This window comes from Theropithecus gelada, chromosome X (assembly GCF_003255815.1).
Source record: "Theropithecus gelada isolate Dixy chromosome X, Tgel_1.0, whole genome shotgun sequence".
NCBI lineage: Eukaryota > Metazoa > Chordata > Mammalia > Primates > Cercopithecidae > Theropithecus > Theropithecus gelada.
The window spans coordinates 104691125-104708427 of NC_037689.1; the positions used below are offsets into that span (position 1 = coordinate 104691125).

The window sequence follows — 17303 nt, forward strand, 5'->3', positions numbered from 1 at the left end:
CCACTCTATGTTTATGAAAGTGCATTAGCTGGAACAGTAAGAAGAAAAAATATGTACTGCAGGAAGTCATCCAATCCTAATAAGTTGACATGTAGAATAAAGTTGATGGTGTTATTTATTACTAAGGTAGTCCTGGTTAAGGGTTATATGTGTGTACAGTTGGAGGAGGGGCAGGCAAAGGGGAATGTAGATAACTAAAGTGAAATAGAGCTGATGTATTCAGAGGTTATGTTGCTAGAGGTGAGATCAGTTACCTACGTGCAACTGAAATTTCAAACTTCTGTTTAGCAGGGACGTGAGTGGACAATGGTGACTGACAGTTGGAAATATCAGCAAACATCTTAAATTTTATGCTCAAGTGAATGAACAATGAACCAGGAGAATAGGTCTAGTTTTTTTTGGCTCCTTGTAATTTTTACCTTTTTACTTAAAATTACAGCATCTTTTTCAATGAACGCCTATGTGACTGTGACTTATTACAATGAAACCAGCAACTACACTGCAATAGAGACATGTGAATGTGGTGTTTATGGATTAGCTTCACCAGTGGCTAATGCTATGGGGGTGGTAGGCATCCCTAAGAATAATGACTACCAAGCTTGTGACCACAACACTGAGTTTAGTAATACTAAGAAGCCCTGGATTGCGCTGATAGAAAGAGGTAATTGTACATTTTCAGAAAAAATTCAAACAGCGGGCAGAAGAAATGCTGATGCTGTTGTGATTTACAATGCTCCAGATACTGGCAATCAGACGATACAGATGGCAAATTTTGGTAAGTAATAATTGATTCACAAAGAGCATTAGTGTCTGTTTATCTTAGAATGGTATTTCTATCTAGAACTGCTCTAGGATCTGGCAACAAGGTTGTAAAATAATTTTACTTTAAATTTTCTTGCCTGGCACAACTTGTAATTACTTTATTATTATTTAATATTTTAATTAATTTGTTCCAAAGACAGTAGCAATTCATGAAGTGATTCCTATTTTCTTTCATGTTTTCTTAGCAATATAAGTTTCCTCAGTGGGCATTATATCATGAATTGCTTTTTAATAAACTGTACTTTTACCTCTAAACATTAAAAAATTTAATTTTATTATTAATTTGTACTTTTCAGTTTATTTTCTCCTGCAAAAGGGATTGTATGTTTTCAAGTATGTTAAACTGCAAAACACTTTCATTATGATTAAACAATAGCATATTGTAAGTGTGTAAAATGTTATAGAAATGAGAACTTGACTCTACTGCATGCTTGTAAGATTTGAATCTTTTTGCAGGACTAATACATATGAAACTACTCTGCAAAAAATGTTATCCATTGAAAATTGTATGGCAGAAATAGGATAACACTGTAATTCACAAAGAAAATAAAGATTTCCCTTAGAAATATTTACTAATGGCTTCTTAAGTAAATAGAATCTTCTAATTTATTAACTTTTTAAAGGAGTTACTTCTGAAAATTACAGGTTTTTATTTTATTTATTTTTTAAAAATCAGTTTCCAAGTAAATAGATTTTTAAACCAATGAAGAAGTAAACTTCTGAATCCATTTTGTTCACTGAGGATAGGTATGTGTGTTTTTTCCCAGATCAGACTTGGTCTTTAAAAAAAGGAATAATTTCAATCAAGGCAAGAGCTGACAGTAAATGAATACAAAATTTTGATAATTGGTGTTATCACTGCCAAATTTAGCCTCTAAGAAAATTAATGCAAATTAAATTAAACAGATTTTAGAATTATGAAAAGGAGAAAATCAAACTTATGTTAAGAATAGTATGGTGCTTGGAACGTTGCAAGTTGTACACATACAATAGGGCAGTTTAGTACTAACATTTGAAAACCAAACTGCTTATTTCGCTGAGCATCAAAGAATCAGGTAAGATGAACTTCAGCAGTACAAAGTTATTGCAGATGTAACAAAACTTCATGTACTACCTTTTGTGACACATCCTGGACATTGCAAGAGCTCGAGCATTCACATTTTATATTATTTTCTAGCTAAGAGCATTTCATAAGCATTCCCTGCCTGTTCCTATGTTTTTACGAGTGACTTTCATTTTTGTAGAAAGAAACCAATGCCATTTTCTGATAAAACTTGGGAATTAAATCTGTTCTAAGGAACCCACTTGTTATACATTTAAACTTAGAGATCCTGAATACTCTGGGTTGCCTTTTGCATGCACACATTCTACTTATTCACTCTCCTGCTATTTTTAAAATACAAACGGTATGAAACTAAACAGTAGTCCTGTTTTCAAAACTTTCTTTGCAATCTGCATTAGGGACCAATATCTAGTAGAATGTAGGTACCCTGCCAGTAAATTTGAAATATTTACCGAAGATCACTCACAGTAAATCTCTCCAAAAGAAACATGTGCATAATCATTTGAATATGTGACTGAACAGAGTTTTAAAAAGGAAGCAGCTAGACTTATCATTCAATATATACCTCCAATATAACCAAAGACACATGATCAAAAATATTTTTAAAGCTACAGTATTGCACCTGTTTTAAAATAAACACATTGATAAAGATAGCATAATGATCATAGCTGTGACGGTTAACATTTATTGGCATTTATTATGTTTCAGGCACTGTTATAGCATGTTTATTTAATGAACATTGTTTTATAATATATGATGATATCAACCCCAAAGAATTAAAACTAAATTTGGTGGAATTTTGCCTTTTTAAGACCTGCCAACTAGTGTGCCGTTGGATTTTTTCCTTCCTAGAAATTTCCCTTATATAAAAACTATTCAGTGATGCAGTTGACAAACACAAGGAATCAAGTGTGGATATGAACACTAGATGACCAGACCCTAGATCATTAAGGACTGTCCTTATTTTATGCCAACATTTTGTTTGTTCTTCCTGTCTTTTCATTCGTGTTTTGTTTTATTTTGACACAGAGGGTGGGGGAAATCCTCCTATAATAAAGGTCACAGTTTCACCTTCTGTCATCTCATCTTGTATTACCCCCTAAAAACCACCTTTTCAGAAAATCACACTGTAGCCCCCTCAGGCCCTTATACCCTTCTACTCTTCCCTGGTTCCCCCTACCTCTTCATTCCTTCAGTCCCGTTTTCCTGTACTAGGTCTTACTAAGCACTTCCACAATATTATATCTCTTTACTTCTTTCTAATGTCAATGCATTCCAGCCAAAGACCACTAGCAACAGACTCGTAGTTTAAAAAGTTAGATTTATTACTTGTTGCAGCAACTGGAAGAGCACACACCGTGGAAAACCATGGGGCATCCTAGTAAGAAGGTGTTAAAAAGGACTTGCAGGATTTGGGCTTGCTTTAGGTGTTTTGGGGGAGAGTTGAAGGAATGTGGCTGTTAACCAACCATTCTAGTTTGCTTGAGATTGAAGGTTTCTTGGGATGTGGGATCTCAATGTTAAACCAGGAAACTCCTGGGAAAACTGTGACAAGTTGGCCACCCTAGCTGGCTTTGTTCTGAACTTGGAGGCTGCCAGTAAGTTGAGGTAATTCTGTGTTTAGGTTTCTAAATAAATCTTTTTTATAAGTGGGGAAGACTAGCCCATGGCTAAAGCTGTAATTGGTAAAGAAGAAATAGTTACCCTTATTAGCCAGAATAGAGAGATATTTGGTAGTTACCCTTATTAGCCAGAATAGAGGGATATTTGGTAATTTTTGTGGTGTGGACACTGTCCATATTTTGTCTGTGTTCACACCTGATTATGGAGTGGTTTTTCGTTTGTTTGTTTGTTTGTTTGTTTTGATCCGTCATCGTCACAGATTGACCTTCCCTAATGTTGATGTTCTGTGAGATGGTTTATGTTCAACAAGAAAATATCAAGGCTTAATTGAGAGTGCCAGGCTAAGTCCTAAATATCAGGGGCAATTTTTCCCTTTCTCACTGACAGTCTACTTCATCCACCCTCGTACTGTTGTGCAAATATATTCTCTTCCCCCATGTCCTTTCACATTTCTGTGCCTCCCCATCCCCTATAGGTTGCCTTCAAGGGATGCGGTAAGTCTAAGGGATGCTTCCGCACCCCTTGCCTCGCATGGTTTCATGATTTAAATACAGAATGTCCTTACTCCTGAGTCTAGTCTATTTACAGCCTCCCTACTAAGAGTGTTCTTTTTCTGAAGGGGATAATTTCAGTCTGAGAATAGCTTCCACTGAGGAAGAATAATGTATAGCCTAATACTGGGGGATAAACTTCGAACTCAGTTTCCCATTGTGCTGTGTCCAGTAGCAGTTTCCTAATTTGCTCTTGGATTTCTCCTTTGGGTTATTTTCCACACTGGTGAATATATCTGTATCTATCTACACACAAACATATATGTATATATACATATATTTTCATATTCTAGCTTACCAGAAAGAATAATGGGATTTTGACTTGGCATTTTGATGAAGTGGGAAATAAAAGGATATGCTTACCATGTTCTTAAGTAAGTATGTAACTTCCTAACAATCTTTTCCAAACACTGCAGACATGGTATTTCAGTTCTAGTCTAGAGATGCGAGAAAATTCAGGACTCCTGAATTATCCAAGCAGAAGATGCATAACATGTTAAGTACTTGCTTGCTGAGCAGACAGCTTTGGAAGTTAAATATGCTCTTTTTAGGTAAAATGTCTTGAGAAATGCTTAGATTTGGATGTAGTTTATATCAACAAGGTCAGTAATTTGGGAGGGATGAAATGGTTTTTACATTTTATCATTTCAGCTGTGTCCAGCGAAGTGGATTAGAGTGAAGTGTGCAGCATTCAGAATCCCCAAAACTCACCAATTCCAGAGTAGTGAAGTGCATGAAAAGGAAGGGTTTAATTATAGCAGCAAACTCACATGCTTTATAAAAATGTTTTTCTAGAAGTAAAAGGAGAAATAAAAGCATGGTATATAAATGAAGTGAGAAGATGATAAAAACTTCAGTAAGACTAACTCAGATATGTACATAAAGAAGAGCTTAATTCAAGAAAACTAATCAGTTCCATTTCAAATGAGCCTCAAATCTGTCTAGTTCTGTGCATCTCCAAGACACCACTCACTCTATCTTAGATCTCTACAATAGCTTTCTAATTGATTTCCCTGCCACTCTTGTCCCCTTCCAAGCCCAATCCCCAGACTGTAAGCCAAAGTGGCTTTTTAGAGAAAATAAATCTCACTCTGTTTAAAATCCTTCCATGGCTTCCCATGACACTCAGGGTAAATTCAAACTTTTTTCTAAGACTTTATCCAGCTCTGAATCATATGGCCTACTGCTGTGACTTCATTTCCGCTCATTCCCTCCTCTCCTACTCACTGAACTCTTGTCACACTGGACTCCTTTCAATGCCTCAATTCCACTAAACATTTCCCTGCCAGACAGTCCGAAAGTAACCCTTGATACCTCCCTCATCGTTGCTCCCACATCTAATTAAACATAAAGTTCCCTTGATCCTACCTCCAAGCATTTCTTAAGTCCATTCATTTTTCTCCTCTGCTGCCTCCATCCAAGCCCAGGCCAAAATCATCTCTCACCTGCACCACTGCAATAGCTTCGTAAGTGTTCTCCCTTGCTATTCTCGTCCCTCTGTAGCACATAGCAGCCAGAGTGATCGTGTGGAAAATGTAATTCCACCTCAGTTAGAATAAAATCCAGGCCTTGAGTCTAGACCTACAAGGTTTGATGCTAATCATGTACAATCAGACCTTATCCTATGCCCTTCCCCCTGTATTACCATGCCTCAGCCACTCTGGGCTTCTCTCTCTTTTTTAGCTAAGAGAAATAAGCGCAAGCTTTTGTACTTGCTGCCTCCTCTGCCTGAGTCACTTCTCCTTCATTTTTTTTTTTCACATAACACTGCCTCCAAAATATAACCATGTCTATCTACTACCACTGGTCTAGTGCAGGCTACTGCCAGCTCTCACACTGACTACTGCAAATAGCCTCCAAACTGGGCTCCCTGATTCTGCTCAACCTACCCCATATATTCTCTACACAGAAGCCAGAGTGATCTAAAAATGTAGGTCGATCACATCACTCCTCTTCTCAAAGCTCCCCAGTGACTTTCCATTGTTCTTCAAATAAAGTCTAAATTTTATCAGGCCTAAAAGGAGTTGTATGATCTGGTCTCTGCCTATCTCTCCAACATAACAGTCTACTCTTTCCCTCTCCCTCACAATACTTCAACCACTCTGATCTTTGGACATTTTCTCCAACATGTGAAGCTTTTTCCACGTGGGATGCTTTTTACTTGCTTTGATCTCTCTCACCACCATCATTATCACACATAACAGGTACTCCATATTCCAGTTTAAATGTTTGTTCTAATGGGTCTCCCTTGACCCTATTCATAATATTTTCTATCAAAACCTTCAGCTTTTTCTTGTTTAAATTTATTTTAATGTATATTTTCTTTTTAAATCTATTTTTAACATTTATTTATTTAATTTAATTTTTTTTTTTCTTTTTGAGACGAGTCTTGCTCTGTCACCCAGGCTGGAGTGCAGTGACACAAACAAAGCTCACTGAAGCCTCGAACTCCCTGGGTTCAAGCAGTGCTTCCATCTCAACCTCCCAAGTAGCTGGGACCCCAGGCATGTGTCATCACACCAGGCAATTTTATTTTATTTTTTTAGATACAGGGGTCTCACTGTGTTGCCCAGGCTGGTCTCGAACTCCTAGTCTCTAGCAATCCTTCTGCCTTGACATCCCAAAGTGCTGGGATTATAGTCGTGAGCCATCACACTTGGCCTAATTATTTTCTTATTTGTTTATTACTTGTGTCTCCCACTAGATTTTAGGTTCCAGGAGAACAGAGACTGCCTCTGTCATGTTTGCCATTGTATCCATTGTACTGAGCATAGTGCATGGCCTTCACTATTTGCTCAATGAATAAAAGTTTAAGAAACTACAAAGTAATTATCTTTTATATATGAAAAGATGGAGAAGTTTAAATGAAGTTTGGTAAATTCGGCAAACTATTGCATTTTAAATTGTTTTTATTTTTACTGATACAAATAATAAATGAGTAGTTTCTCGTATAAAAAATACTAACAATATAATTAAAGTCTCCCCTTGACTACCACCCCCAATTCCAGCACCCTTCCAAGAGATAACTATTGCTATTCATTGAGTATGTAACCTTTCAGACTTTTTCTATTCATTTTTCCACATATACGTACAGAAAACACATAGTTAATTTGTGTTTTATTTTTAATATTAACAAAGTTATTCTGTAGCTTGCTTTAGCTACTCAACAATAGGAACTGGAGTATGTTGATGTCATTAAATTTGTATTTAAATCAAATTCATTCTTTTAATTATTGCATTATATTAATATTGCATATGCAAACATAATTTATTTAACCAGTCCCCTAGTAATGGCCATTTGGGTTGTTTTCAGTGCTGCTCTTTTACAAACAATACTTCAATTAACATAATTATTGCTGATACATAAGAAAGCTATTGATATTGATCTTGTTTCACTATTGTTGGCCTTGCATCTGACCACTTTGTTGAACTCCTATTAATTTTAATAATTCATCCATTGATTCTCTTGAATTTTCAAGATAAGTGAACATTTTCTCTAGAAAGTTTGGCTTCTTCTTTTATACTAATTCTACCTCTTAATTTTTCCAATGGTCTTATTCCATTGTCTAGGGCTACAATAGTGCTAACAGTATACATCCTTGACTTGTTCTTGACTTTACTAAAAGGTGCTCCCACTGTTCTATCACTGAGTATGTTATTTGATAGAAGCTTCTGGGAGACAGTCTTTATCAAGGTTCAGGACTTCAGTAAGATTTTTGAATTTTATTATTCTTATGGGTAAACTAGAATGTGAATATATATGTATATATGCATATATGTTTGTGTGTAGATAGATAGAGATATAGTCACCATTGTAGGATATGCCCAAAAGGGAAATCCAACAGTTTACTGTTAGCTTGGGAGAAATAATAAAGTGGTATACAGAAACAATAGATGATCTCCATAAATTAGGTACGGAAAGAAGGAACAATCGGTAAAAGGGACAATTTGGGGTTATTTTCCAAATATAATTTTATTAGTGTCCTGGACAATTGAAAAAGAAATTTCATTGCATTTACATATAATTCCAAGTTGAGTGTCAAGTAGTAAGACACAAACAAACAGTAAAAGCATCTTGACAAATTAGGAAAATTATTTATTAAAAACAAGATGAAGTACCATGGTGAATAGTAAAGAATAATAAATGTAGAGACAGACATAAAATAGAAATATATGGTCAAAAAAGACAGGTTTGTAGGCAAAATATTTGACAACTACATTGTACCACAAGTCAACTAAAGAATGACAGAGTTGGCCGGGCGCGGTGGCTCAAGCCTGTAATCCCAGCACTTTGGGAGGCCGAGACGGGCGGATCACGAGGTCAGGAGATCGAGACCATCCTGGCGAACACGGTGAAACCCCGTCTCTACTAAAAAATACAAAAAAAACTAGCCGGGCGAGGTGGCGGGCGCCTGTAGTCCCAGCTACTCCGGAGGCTGAGGCAGGAGAATGGCGGGAACCCGGGAGGCGGAGCTTGCAGTGAGCTGAGATCCGGCCACAGCACTCCAGCCTGGGTGACAGAGCAAGACTCCGTCTCAAAAAAAAAAAAAAAAAAAAAAAAAAAAAAAAAAAAAAAAAAAAAAAGAATGACAGAGTTATTTTAAAAATTGACATGATCACGGGATATATTAGTCAGTATATAACATGTTAGGCCTGGAAAATAACTCAGCTATGCTTGGAATTCATGAATCTCTGAAAACATCATAAGCTTTGTTTCTTTTTTTACCTGACTTACAATAACAAATGATTTCAGTACCTCTTTTATGCTTTCACACAAATGCCCAGGTCCCCCCTCCCCTGAGTATAGGCATATACAAACATAAATGCATAAAAATGTATGTTTATAAGGAAATCAAGATATAGTACCTCTGGGCACCAGTTTCCAGATAAAAACAAAATGAGTAAATTTACTGTGAGCCCTTTCAAGTACATTTCATCTCCCTTTTCTCAATTTTAAAATCAAAGAACATTTTGAAAGCATCTCAACATGTGCTATTTGTTCATTAACATATCCTTTGCTTAACTCTTGGCCTCTTCCTCCTAAATTTTTAATGTTTCATTTATTATATTATGATTTGCTGCTCAGACATAGATTTCCCCCAGAACTACTTGCAATTGTTAGAAAAGAGTGTGTGTGCAAACACACACAGAACAATGCCTGAGCAAGACTGTATAAAGTAGGCTACTTCCTCTTAAGTACTCTCTCTCTGTCTCTCTCATTTCAGCAGTCCTCAGTTCATAAGTGCTCTTACCCCAGCTATCCCTTTTCTTTCATTCAAGAGTACATTCCCTAGGCAGCAAGGACATCATATAAACAAATTATATCTGTTTCTGTCTAAACTTGCAAGTTTTATGTACTACTTACTTAGAAAATTGTTTGATATTCAGGTGCTATTTTGATAAAGTTGGGGAAAATATTTACGTGTTGCACCTAGAAACAACATGCCTTAAAGGAAAAACAAAACAGATTTCTTACTGGTGACATCAGGACCTTTGACAGAACTGTGGAAGAGTGAATTCCAGGGATGATATTTCAGAGTGTCCCTCATCACATCATTTAAGCAACAACCTGTTCCACCTATGCTCAGGACCTGCTTTGAGCATATAAATATTCAACAGTATAGTAATGTTAATTGTAATGTAAATATTTAACAATATAGTAATGTTAGCTGTAACTTTTTAGAGTTTTAGATGTATATCATATTTTTGTCTAAATTTTTAATGACATATATTCTCAGCATGACCTATCTAATGACTTCAATATGCAATGATAGTAACACAATGCAGTTAAGTAAATTCATCTCTAGCAATAATCAATACATTGACATCTCCCCTGCAGAAAGAATAAAGAGAAATGAAAATTTCCCTTAATAATTCACTTGCTTTCCAGTTATATTTTAAATTACTGTCTCAGCATCATTTCTCATAATAAATTGGAACTCTTTATTTCTTTCAGTAATGTACCTGTTAAAATATCTGTTTTTCCTTCCCCTTTATAAAGGCAGTTGCTGGTAGTAAGTACTCTGTTAGCTATGTGCCAAGCATTCTTCTCAGTGTCATCATCCCAACAACTCCTATGAGGTACATAGTGTCAGTATCTCCATTTTATATATATGAAAACTGAGGCACAGAGAGATTGGTTAAATTCGCCATGGTCATATAGCTAGTACGTTTCAAAGCTGAGATTTGAAACCTAATATCCTAATAATTAAGAGTCTGTGCTCTTAATCAGTACACAATAGTACCTCTAGTGAGCATATACTATGGAAGGCACTGTAAAAAATGGTACAAAAAATACCATCATTGCCCTCAAGGAGGGAAATGTAGTCGGAGGACTAATATTTATATAAGTCGTAAAAGGCGGAATAGAAATGTTAAGGTTATTGGAACTGAAGCAATTAAAAAACTGTAAAGGTCAGAGTGTTGGAAGGATCATCAACATAGAAGGTGATAGCGGAGAAGTCGAAGACCAGTACTGGGAATATGAAAATGAGAGAATTATAGGATAACCAATCAGAAAGTGGGATATTTCTGTTAGGATTTCAGAGGTTTCGCAGATTAGGATGCTGATAATATACAGAGTATGGCCATGGTAGTGGGGTCAAATAAAGTGGAATGAAGACAAAAATTCCTGAAGTTAAACCACACTGAGGACAGAATGTTGGATGATGGAAAGATTTGGGGGTGAAAAGGATGGCTGTGATCCAAATGATAATGTCTTCATTAATGTGGGGAAATGACTGGGAAGTTGGTCCATGGGCCAGCAGAGAGGAAAGTAATAGAGGTTATTAAAACCAAATGCTGTGAGCCATCCTGGCTAATGTATTGAAACCCCGTCTCTACAAAAAAAATACAAAAAAGCCGGGCGTGGTGGTGGGCACCTGTAGTCCCAGCTACTCGGGAGGCTAAGGCAGGAAAATGGCGCGAACCCAGGAGGCGGAGCTTGCAGTGAGCCAAGATCGCGCCACTGCACTCCAGCCTGGGCGACAGAGTGAGACTCTGTCTCAAAAAAAGGAAAAAAAAAAAAAAAAGTGGGGCAGTAGTCTGGAAACAACAGTGTGGGAGTGAAGAGACTCCTATTCCTTGAAATATATGGGGCACGAACAGATGATCTGCCTTTACTGAAAATATCTGAAGGAGAAGTCGTGTCCTCATGATAAGATGGGTTTGGGTTGAGTGAGGAAGCACAGGGAACCCACAGTGAAGAGAAGATGAGGAAAGTATACAAGTTAAACATCTGTCATGTAACCAGAGATCTAGAAGACACATGGAAAATTTCAGGAGAGGAGAAGTAAAAGATGAAAGTAATGAGCAGTACGGAGAGGGGAGCAGAGAAGTGAATAGTAAACAAATTAGCTTCCATTTGGGGCACTAGCTAAGGATGGAATGAATGTGATACCAGGTGGCAACAATGTAAAGATTTGAAACAAAATTCTGGAGTAAATTTGTCTCAAGCAAGTATGGTACTTGGTTTATCAATGTAAAGGGCTGGCATTGTATGTAAAATGTAAGAGCATTATTCACAAGGGAGCAGCCACTCTTGAAGGAGCTGGCAAGGGCAGAGCTGAACAGATTAGAGATGAAAATGTGAATAAATTTAAATCACAAGGGTTTGTTCCTAGAGCTATGATTGTAGATCACAGGGATGGAGAAGTATGTCAATGTTTGGGCAGGGAGGTGGGGTACAGTGGAGGGTAACAGGTGCTAAATGACCTGAATATAAAACTAACCTGCCCTAGGGTTCCAAATGGAACTGCTTTATAGTCTTAATCCAGGTACAAGTTGGTCCTTGACTTGGGTATCTGGAGGATGTTGCATAAAAATAGGAAATCATTATAAAAAACAAGCACATGAAAAATTATTTGGGGCCATTTTAATAAATCAAATGGCTGGAAAATGATCTGTTTGTTATGACTAATGCTAATTACCTATCTGCATTGAGGAGATTAGAATTTTAGTAAAAACTGGCAGAAACTTAGTCAAGGCCTTAGGATGTCAAAATTGCAATCATTAAATGCCTGGATACCCTGCATTCCAGAATTGAATTAAATCCAATCGACATTTACTTGTGCATATTTTTAGCTTTTAAATGGAAATGTAAATTGAGTTCTTTTCCTCAAAGTAGTCAATTCAGCAGAGGAAGAGAAGTGTACAATCAGTCAAATAGGATGTTTGATATTGTTTTAGCTCTAAAAATGTCAGCATGGACCGAATAACCATTTTTCAGAAATAATTTTTCAACTGATTTTTTTAGCCTCATACAGGATGCAGCCAGCATCTAAATACTCAGTTAACTTATGTATAGCAAGATCAGCTGCAGTTGGAGGCCACAGTGGTTACATCTGAGAAATGTAGTACCATTTCAACCATACACACAGGCAAATGCTCTTAGAAAATTAGTTTTCTCAAAAAGCCAGGATATGCAAAATGACCATATTTATCAAAGGGCTTTGTGAGGATTTCTTGAAACAGAACTCAGAGAGAGGTGGGTAAATCACATGTTGGTTAAAAGAAGGTGTGTAATTTGATTGTTTCACAAGGAATACATCTTTCTCACCTGAAAGATTACCTCAACAAGTGCAGCTTAAAGAAGACCTAAAGAGAAATACTAAGGCTCTAACCTGATGCATTACTGCATGATACCTCCGCGGCCTGGCAGACCAAGGGGTGAAGAGAAACCCTAAGGTATGAACCCCTGGGTTGCTTATTCATTTTGGTTTACTTGTCCATAGCCTTGGCCAAGTGTAGCTTTGCAGTGTAGCTAGGAGGAATTCTCTTAGGGAGAGCAAGTTCTGGTTGAAAACTGGATTTTCTAACTTGGGAATAAAGAAGGCAAAACTGTGATTTTTGTAAATCTAAAAAACAAGGGTTTACTTATTCACTCAAGAAATGTTTACTGAGAGCCAACTATTTGTCCTCCCAAGTTTTACATTTCATAGTTCTATCTCTGAAACTTCAAGCATGCATGACTTCTACCAGAAACAGTGAGATGTAGTGATTCAAGGCATGGGCTTTGTAGGGGAATAGACCTGGGTTTGAATCCCAGATCTACTGTTTGTTTTCTAGCTGTGTGACCTTGGTCTAGTTACTTAACCACTCTGAATTTCAGTCTTCTTATCTCAGTGATCTCATCTGTAAAATGGGTATACTAGCAATACTAGTTTAAACGGCGAAAGATGTATAGGATCTCAAAAGAAATAAGAGTATGTGGTACTACTTTATATAGGGTGGTTGTAAGGATTAAGTTAGATAATGCATATAAAGAAGGCACTTTGCACAATGTCTATTTTATAGTAGACAGTAAAAACTACGGTAGTAGCAAGATGATGCTCATGAAGTCATCCTTATTTTCAGTTCATTCTCCCTCTTCTTCACCTATCTATGTCTCTTTCTCACTTTAAACTCTTGGGCAAAAATGTTTGTCTTACAAGAAGTCTTTTTGGCTAACAGTTTATCCTGATATTTCCTTTACTTGGCATCTATTCAAAATTCACATACATAGTTCAGGCCATGCTAATTTTGCCTTTTTCCCTATTTTTATGTATTCTTATGTATTCATTTGTATAATTCCTGAATTTCTAATTATCATAGACTAATAGATGCATAGATTAAACATTAAAAAATATAAAATTTCCATGTACTTCAGGAATCCCTTAAACTAAAACCCTGTCTAGTGGTCATTCATTTACTACTTGAGCACTGTCAGGGACAGAGAGTTCACCATCTCACAAGACATTTCAATTCATTGCTGAACAGCTCAAGTTTTTAGAAAGTTATTGTTCAAACTATGCCAAAATGTGCCTTCCTCTAACTTTCACACATTTTTTTCCTTGTTGTGCCTTCCTGAACAATATAGGACATATTGTAAGTTGTCTCCTATTTACTTTGTATCATCCAGTCAATTCCTAATCAGTGGTATTGACATGTTGGCTCTTTTCTTAACTAATGTTAGAATTTCAATGTTTTTACCACTATTTTATTAATTATAAATAATAAATACACTAATTATAAATAATTTTTTTTTAATTTTCTCTTGGTGGGATGGGGGATACTCCACCTACTTTTTGAGGATGACTTTACTTTTGTGTCTTGGAGAAGGATTTGGGGGCCAGTCACCTGTGCGATGTGGGTTTTTTTGGGGTCTCAGGAATCCCCCTGCCCAACAATATTCTCCTCCCTATTAATATGCTGTCTAAAATTTCATCCTTCATTAAAACAGCATTCCTTCGGGTTTTAAAAGCTATAAGGTCTTTGAGTCCTTGTTAAAAAGGCAAATGGTCTCAGGAAACAAAACACCAACTGAAAAGTACTACTAATAACTTAGCAGGGATTAATTCATTGATGGCAACCTGAGTGTAAAATAGCAGATTGATTGAGGTGTGATCTGGAAACAGTACAAGACTGACAGAGATCCAGGGACTTTGTTTCATTCATCTCACTATAGTACAGTGACTGATTCATATCAGGCCCTCACTGATGAATGAATAAATAAGGGTATGAAAATGAATGAATGAGGCTGGAAAAGTGAGCATCTATCCCCCCCAGTCAAATATTACCTTCTTGGTAATCTTATCTAGAACCATTTAAGTGTGATAACACCAGAAAGATTGGGGTTCCTTGGCTTAATAACACCATGCTGACTCTTAACAGAATGTTCTTTTAATCTCGGTCTGCTCTCCCCACAGCTATTTGATGTCTCATCTTTAGCTGGCAGTTGGAGACATGACTTCTTTGTGAGACTGTTTCTATATAAAGCTCTGGCAGTAGGAACTGCCTAGATTACCAACAGTGATTCACACAGCTACATAAAGTGCTTACACCCACACAGGGTCATGGAGTGAAGGAACCAGATTCCAGTTCAGATCTTATTTCACTGCACAATATTGTGGAATTAGTTAACATTACTCTCTACTTATCTACATAAGCTATTGTAGATGTAGTGATGTCCATCATACGATGTGAATTTGAGTAGAGTATTAAAAACCTCATTAATTCTCACCAGTGTTTAATCTAAGTTTAAATTGTGGGGTTAGCGCTTAGAGGACTGAGGAGATTATTAAGTGCCTTCAGAGAATAGAAACTCTTTTAAGTAGTATATAGAAGCAACTGTTTCCTGCAAACAATCTTTGCCTATTCAATAAAGCAGATCCAGCAGTGCTTCTCTTTGGCATCGTTTTAGTAGCAATTCATTTGTGTTATTATATTACTTGAAAATAATAAAGCTGCATTTTGTATTTTTAAAAAACTTTAAGAGGAAGGCCTACCTGACAGCAGTTTTCTTAACAATGGAAGGATATATTTAAAAATACATAAAATGCCTGTTTTAAGGCTATATGGTAATGTAATCAAAGCTAATGAAATATAGAAATCTGCTTCAAAGAACAACGTAAATGATTTGAATTAATAGTTCAGTTGCTTTTATGCAAATGAATACTTCCTAAAGCATTAGAAAAATTGTGGGGTTTTTTTTGTGCAAGGTTCCCAGTGCAGAACTTATATAGAGTATGAATTTCCTTTATCATGGAATGAGTACTAACCATTCTCCAAAATAATAAAATACTACTATATTCTATAATTCCAATTATAGAATTTGCCTACTTCAAGCAAGTTTTATTAGTATAGTTTGACTCTAATTGCAAAATAATTTCATAGTGAAAGTAGGGTTCTATTTCCTTCATTTTGTATGCTCAGACTGTACTTCCGACACTGAAAAAAGTTATATCTAAAAGAATATCCCCATTGCTCATTTGTGGATATTGTTTAAATTATTGGATATCCTATTAATGCTTCTCTGAAGAAATAGATGTCCACAGCCCATTAATCCTTACTCTATAAATACCTAAAATGTTAGCAAAGTGATAAATATTGATAAAACATGTCTCCTTCAAGCAATAATATGTTACGAATCTTCTACTTTAGGCTTTCATTTCACTGAACTGTGCCCTTTAAATGTAATTACATTTTTATAATATGAAGCTATGGTGGTTTTTGTGTTGTTTTGTATTTATGTGGAACATTTTTCATTTTTCTGTTATAACTTCTTTTTTTTTTTAGATGGAGTTTCGCTCTTGTTGCCCAGGCTGGAGTGCAATGGCCCGATTTTGGCTCACCACAACTTCTGCCTCCCGGGTTCAAGCGATTCTCCTGCCTCAGTCTCCCGAGTAGCTGGGATTACAGGCAGGTGCCACCATGACCGACTAATTTTGTATTTTTAGTAGAGACGGGGTTTCTCCATGTTGGTCAGGCTGATCTCGAACTCTCGACCTCAGGTGATCCCACCGCCTCGGCCTCCCAAAGTGCTGGGATTACAGGTGTGAGCCACTGTGCCCAGCCTGTTTTAACTTCTTATGGGAATATTTTTCTTTCCCTACAGTAAGATCTTGGAGATAGTCTATATTTTTTTGAAAGGCTTCCTCAATCACATGTTCTATTTGTACTTTAGGGAAAGAAAATATTACTCAGAATAGAAGGGTAATATAAGACTTTTACCTTCAGCCAAACAAAATGGCGAAAATGAACAAACACTCCAATGTCCTAAATTTACTTTCATATAAATTTTAATTACTGCATAAATTGTGTTCTGATTCCTGAGAAGCTAAGCAGTAAAGTACCGTTTCTACTGAACTATGAAAAACATAGATAATCTCAATTCCTTTAATATGGTTGTTTTCCTGACCCTGAGTCAGTTTCACCCTTGTCTTTGATATACCACTAGAATTTGTTATGAACAAAAGGAAAGCAGTGAAGATATACACAACAAAAGGCAAATTTCTAGTCCTCCAAGCACTACTTTTGCACCTGTTATTATATATTCTGTTAAAATGATATAAGCAATTATGGATAAGGTATTAGGAAACTCAGAGAACTACAATTTATTGAGGATATTGACTTAAATGAGCCAGAAGAACTTTCAGTTTGATAAAATTAAAACCTGTTGGAGTTTCAGGGATATGAAAAGTGATCTGGCCGGGCACTGTGAATCACGCCTGTAATCCCAGCACTTTGGGAGGCTGAGGTGGGCAGATCACTTGAGGTCAGGGGTTTGAGACCAACCTAGCCAACAAGGGGAAACCCTGTCTCTACTGAAATACAAAAATTAGCAGGGCATGGTGGCAGGTGCCTGTAATCCCAGCTACTGGGGAGGCTGAAGCAGGAGAATTGCTTGAACCCAGGAGGCAGAGGTTGCAGTAAGCCGAGATGGTGCCACTGCACTCCAGTCTGGATGAGAGTCTGTCAAAAAAAAA

At 36.6% G+C, this 17303-nt stretch overlaps 1 protein-coding gene across 1 annotated transcript in view; it reads left to right on the forward strand.

Annotated features, from left to right (window-relative positions):
* The first annotated feature begins 204 nt into the window (after positions 1-204).
* RNF128 (ring finger protein 128, E3 ubiquitin protein ligase) overlaps positions 205-17303 on the forward strand; it is a 107702-nt gene continuing 90603 nt past the window's right edge. Inside the window, exon 1 of the mRNA XM_025372445.1 lies at positions 205-775. Within this exon, the coding sequence (XP_025228230.1) occupies positions 370-775 (406 nt within the window). The 5' untranslated portion in view covers positions 205-369. The remainder of the gene's footprint in view (positions 776-17303) is intronic.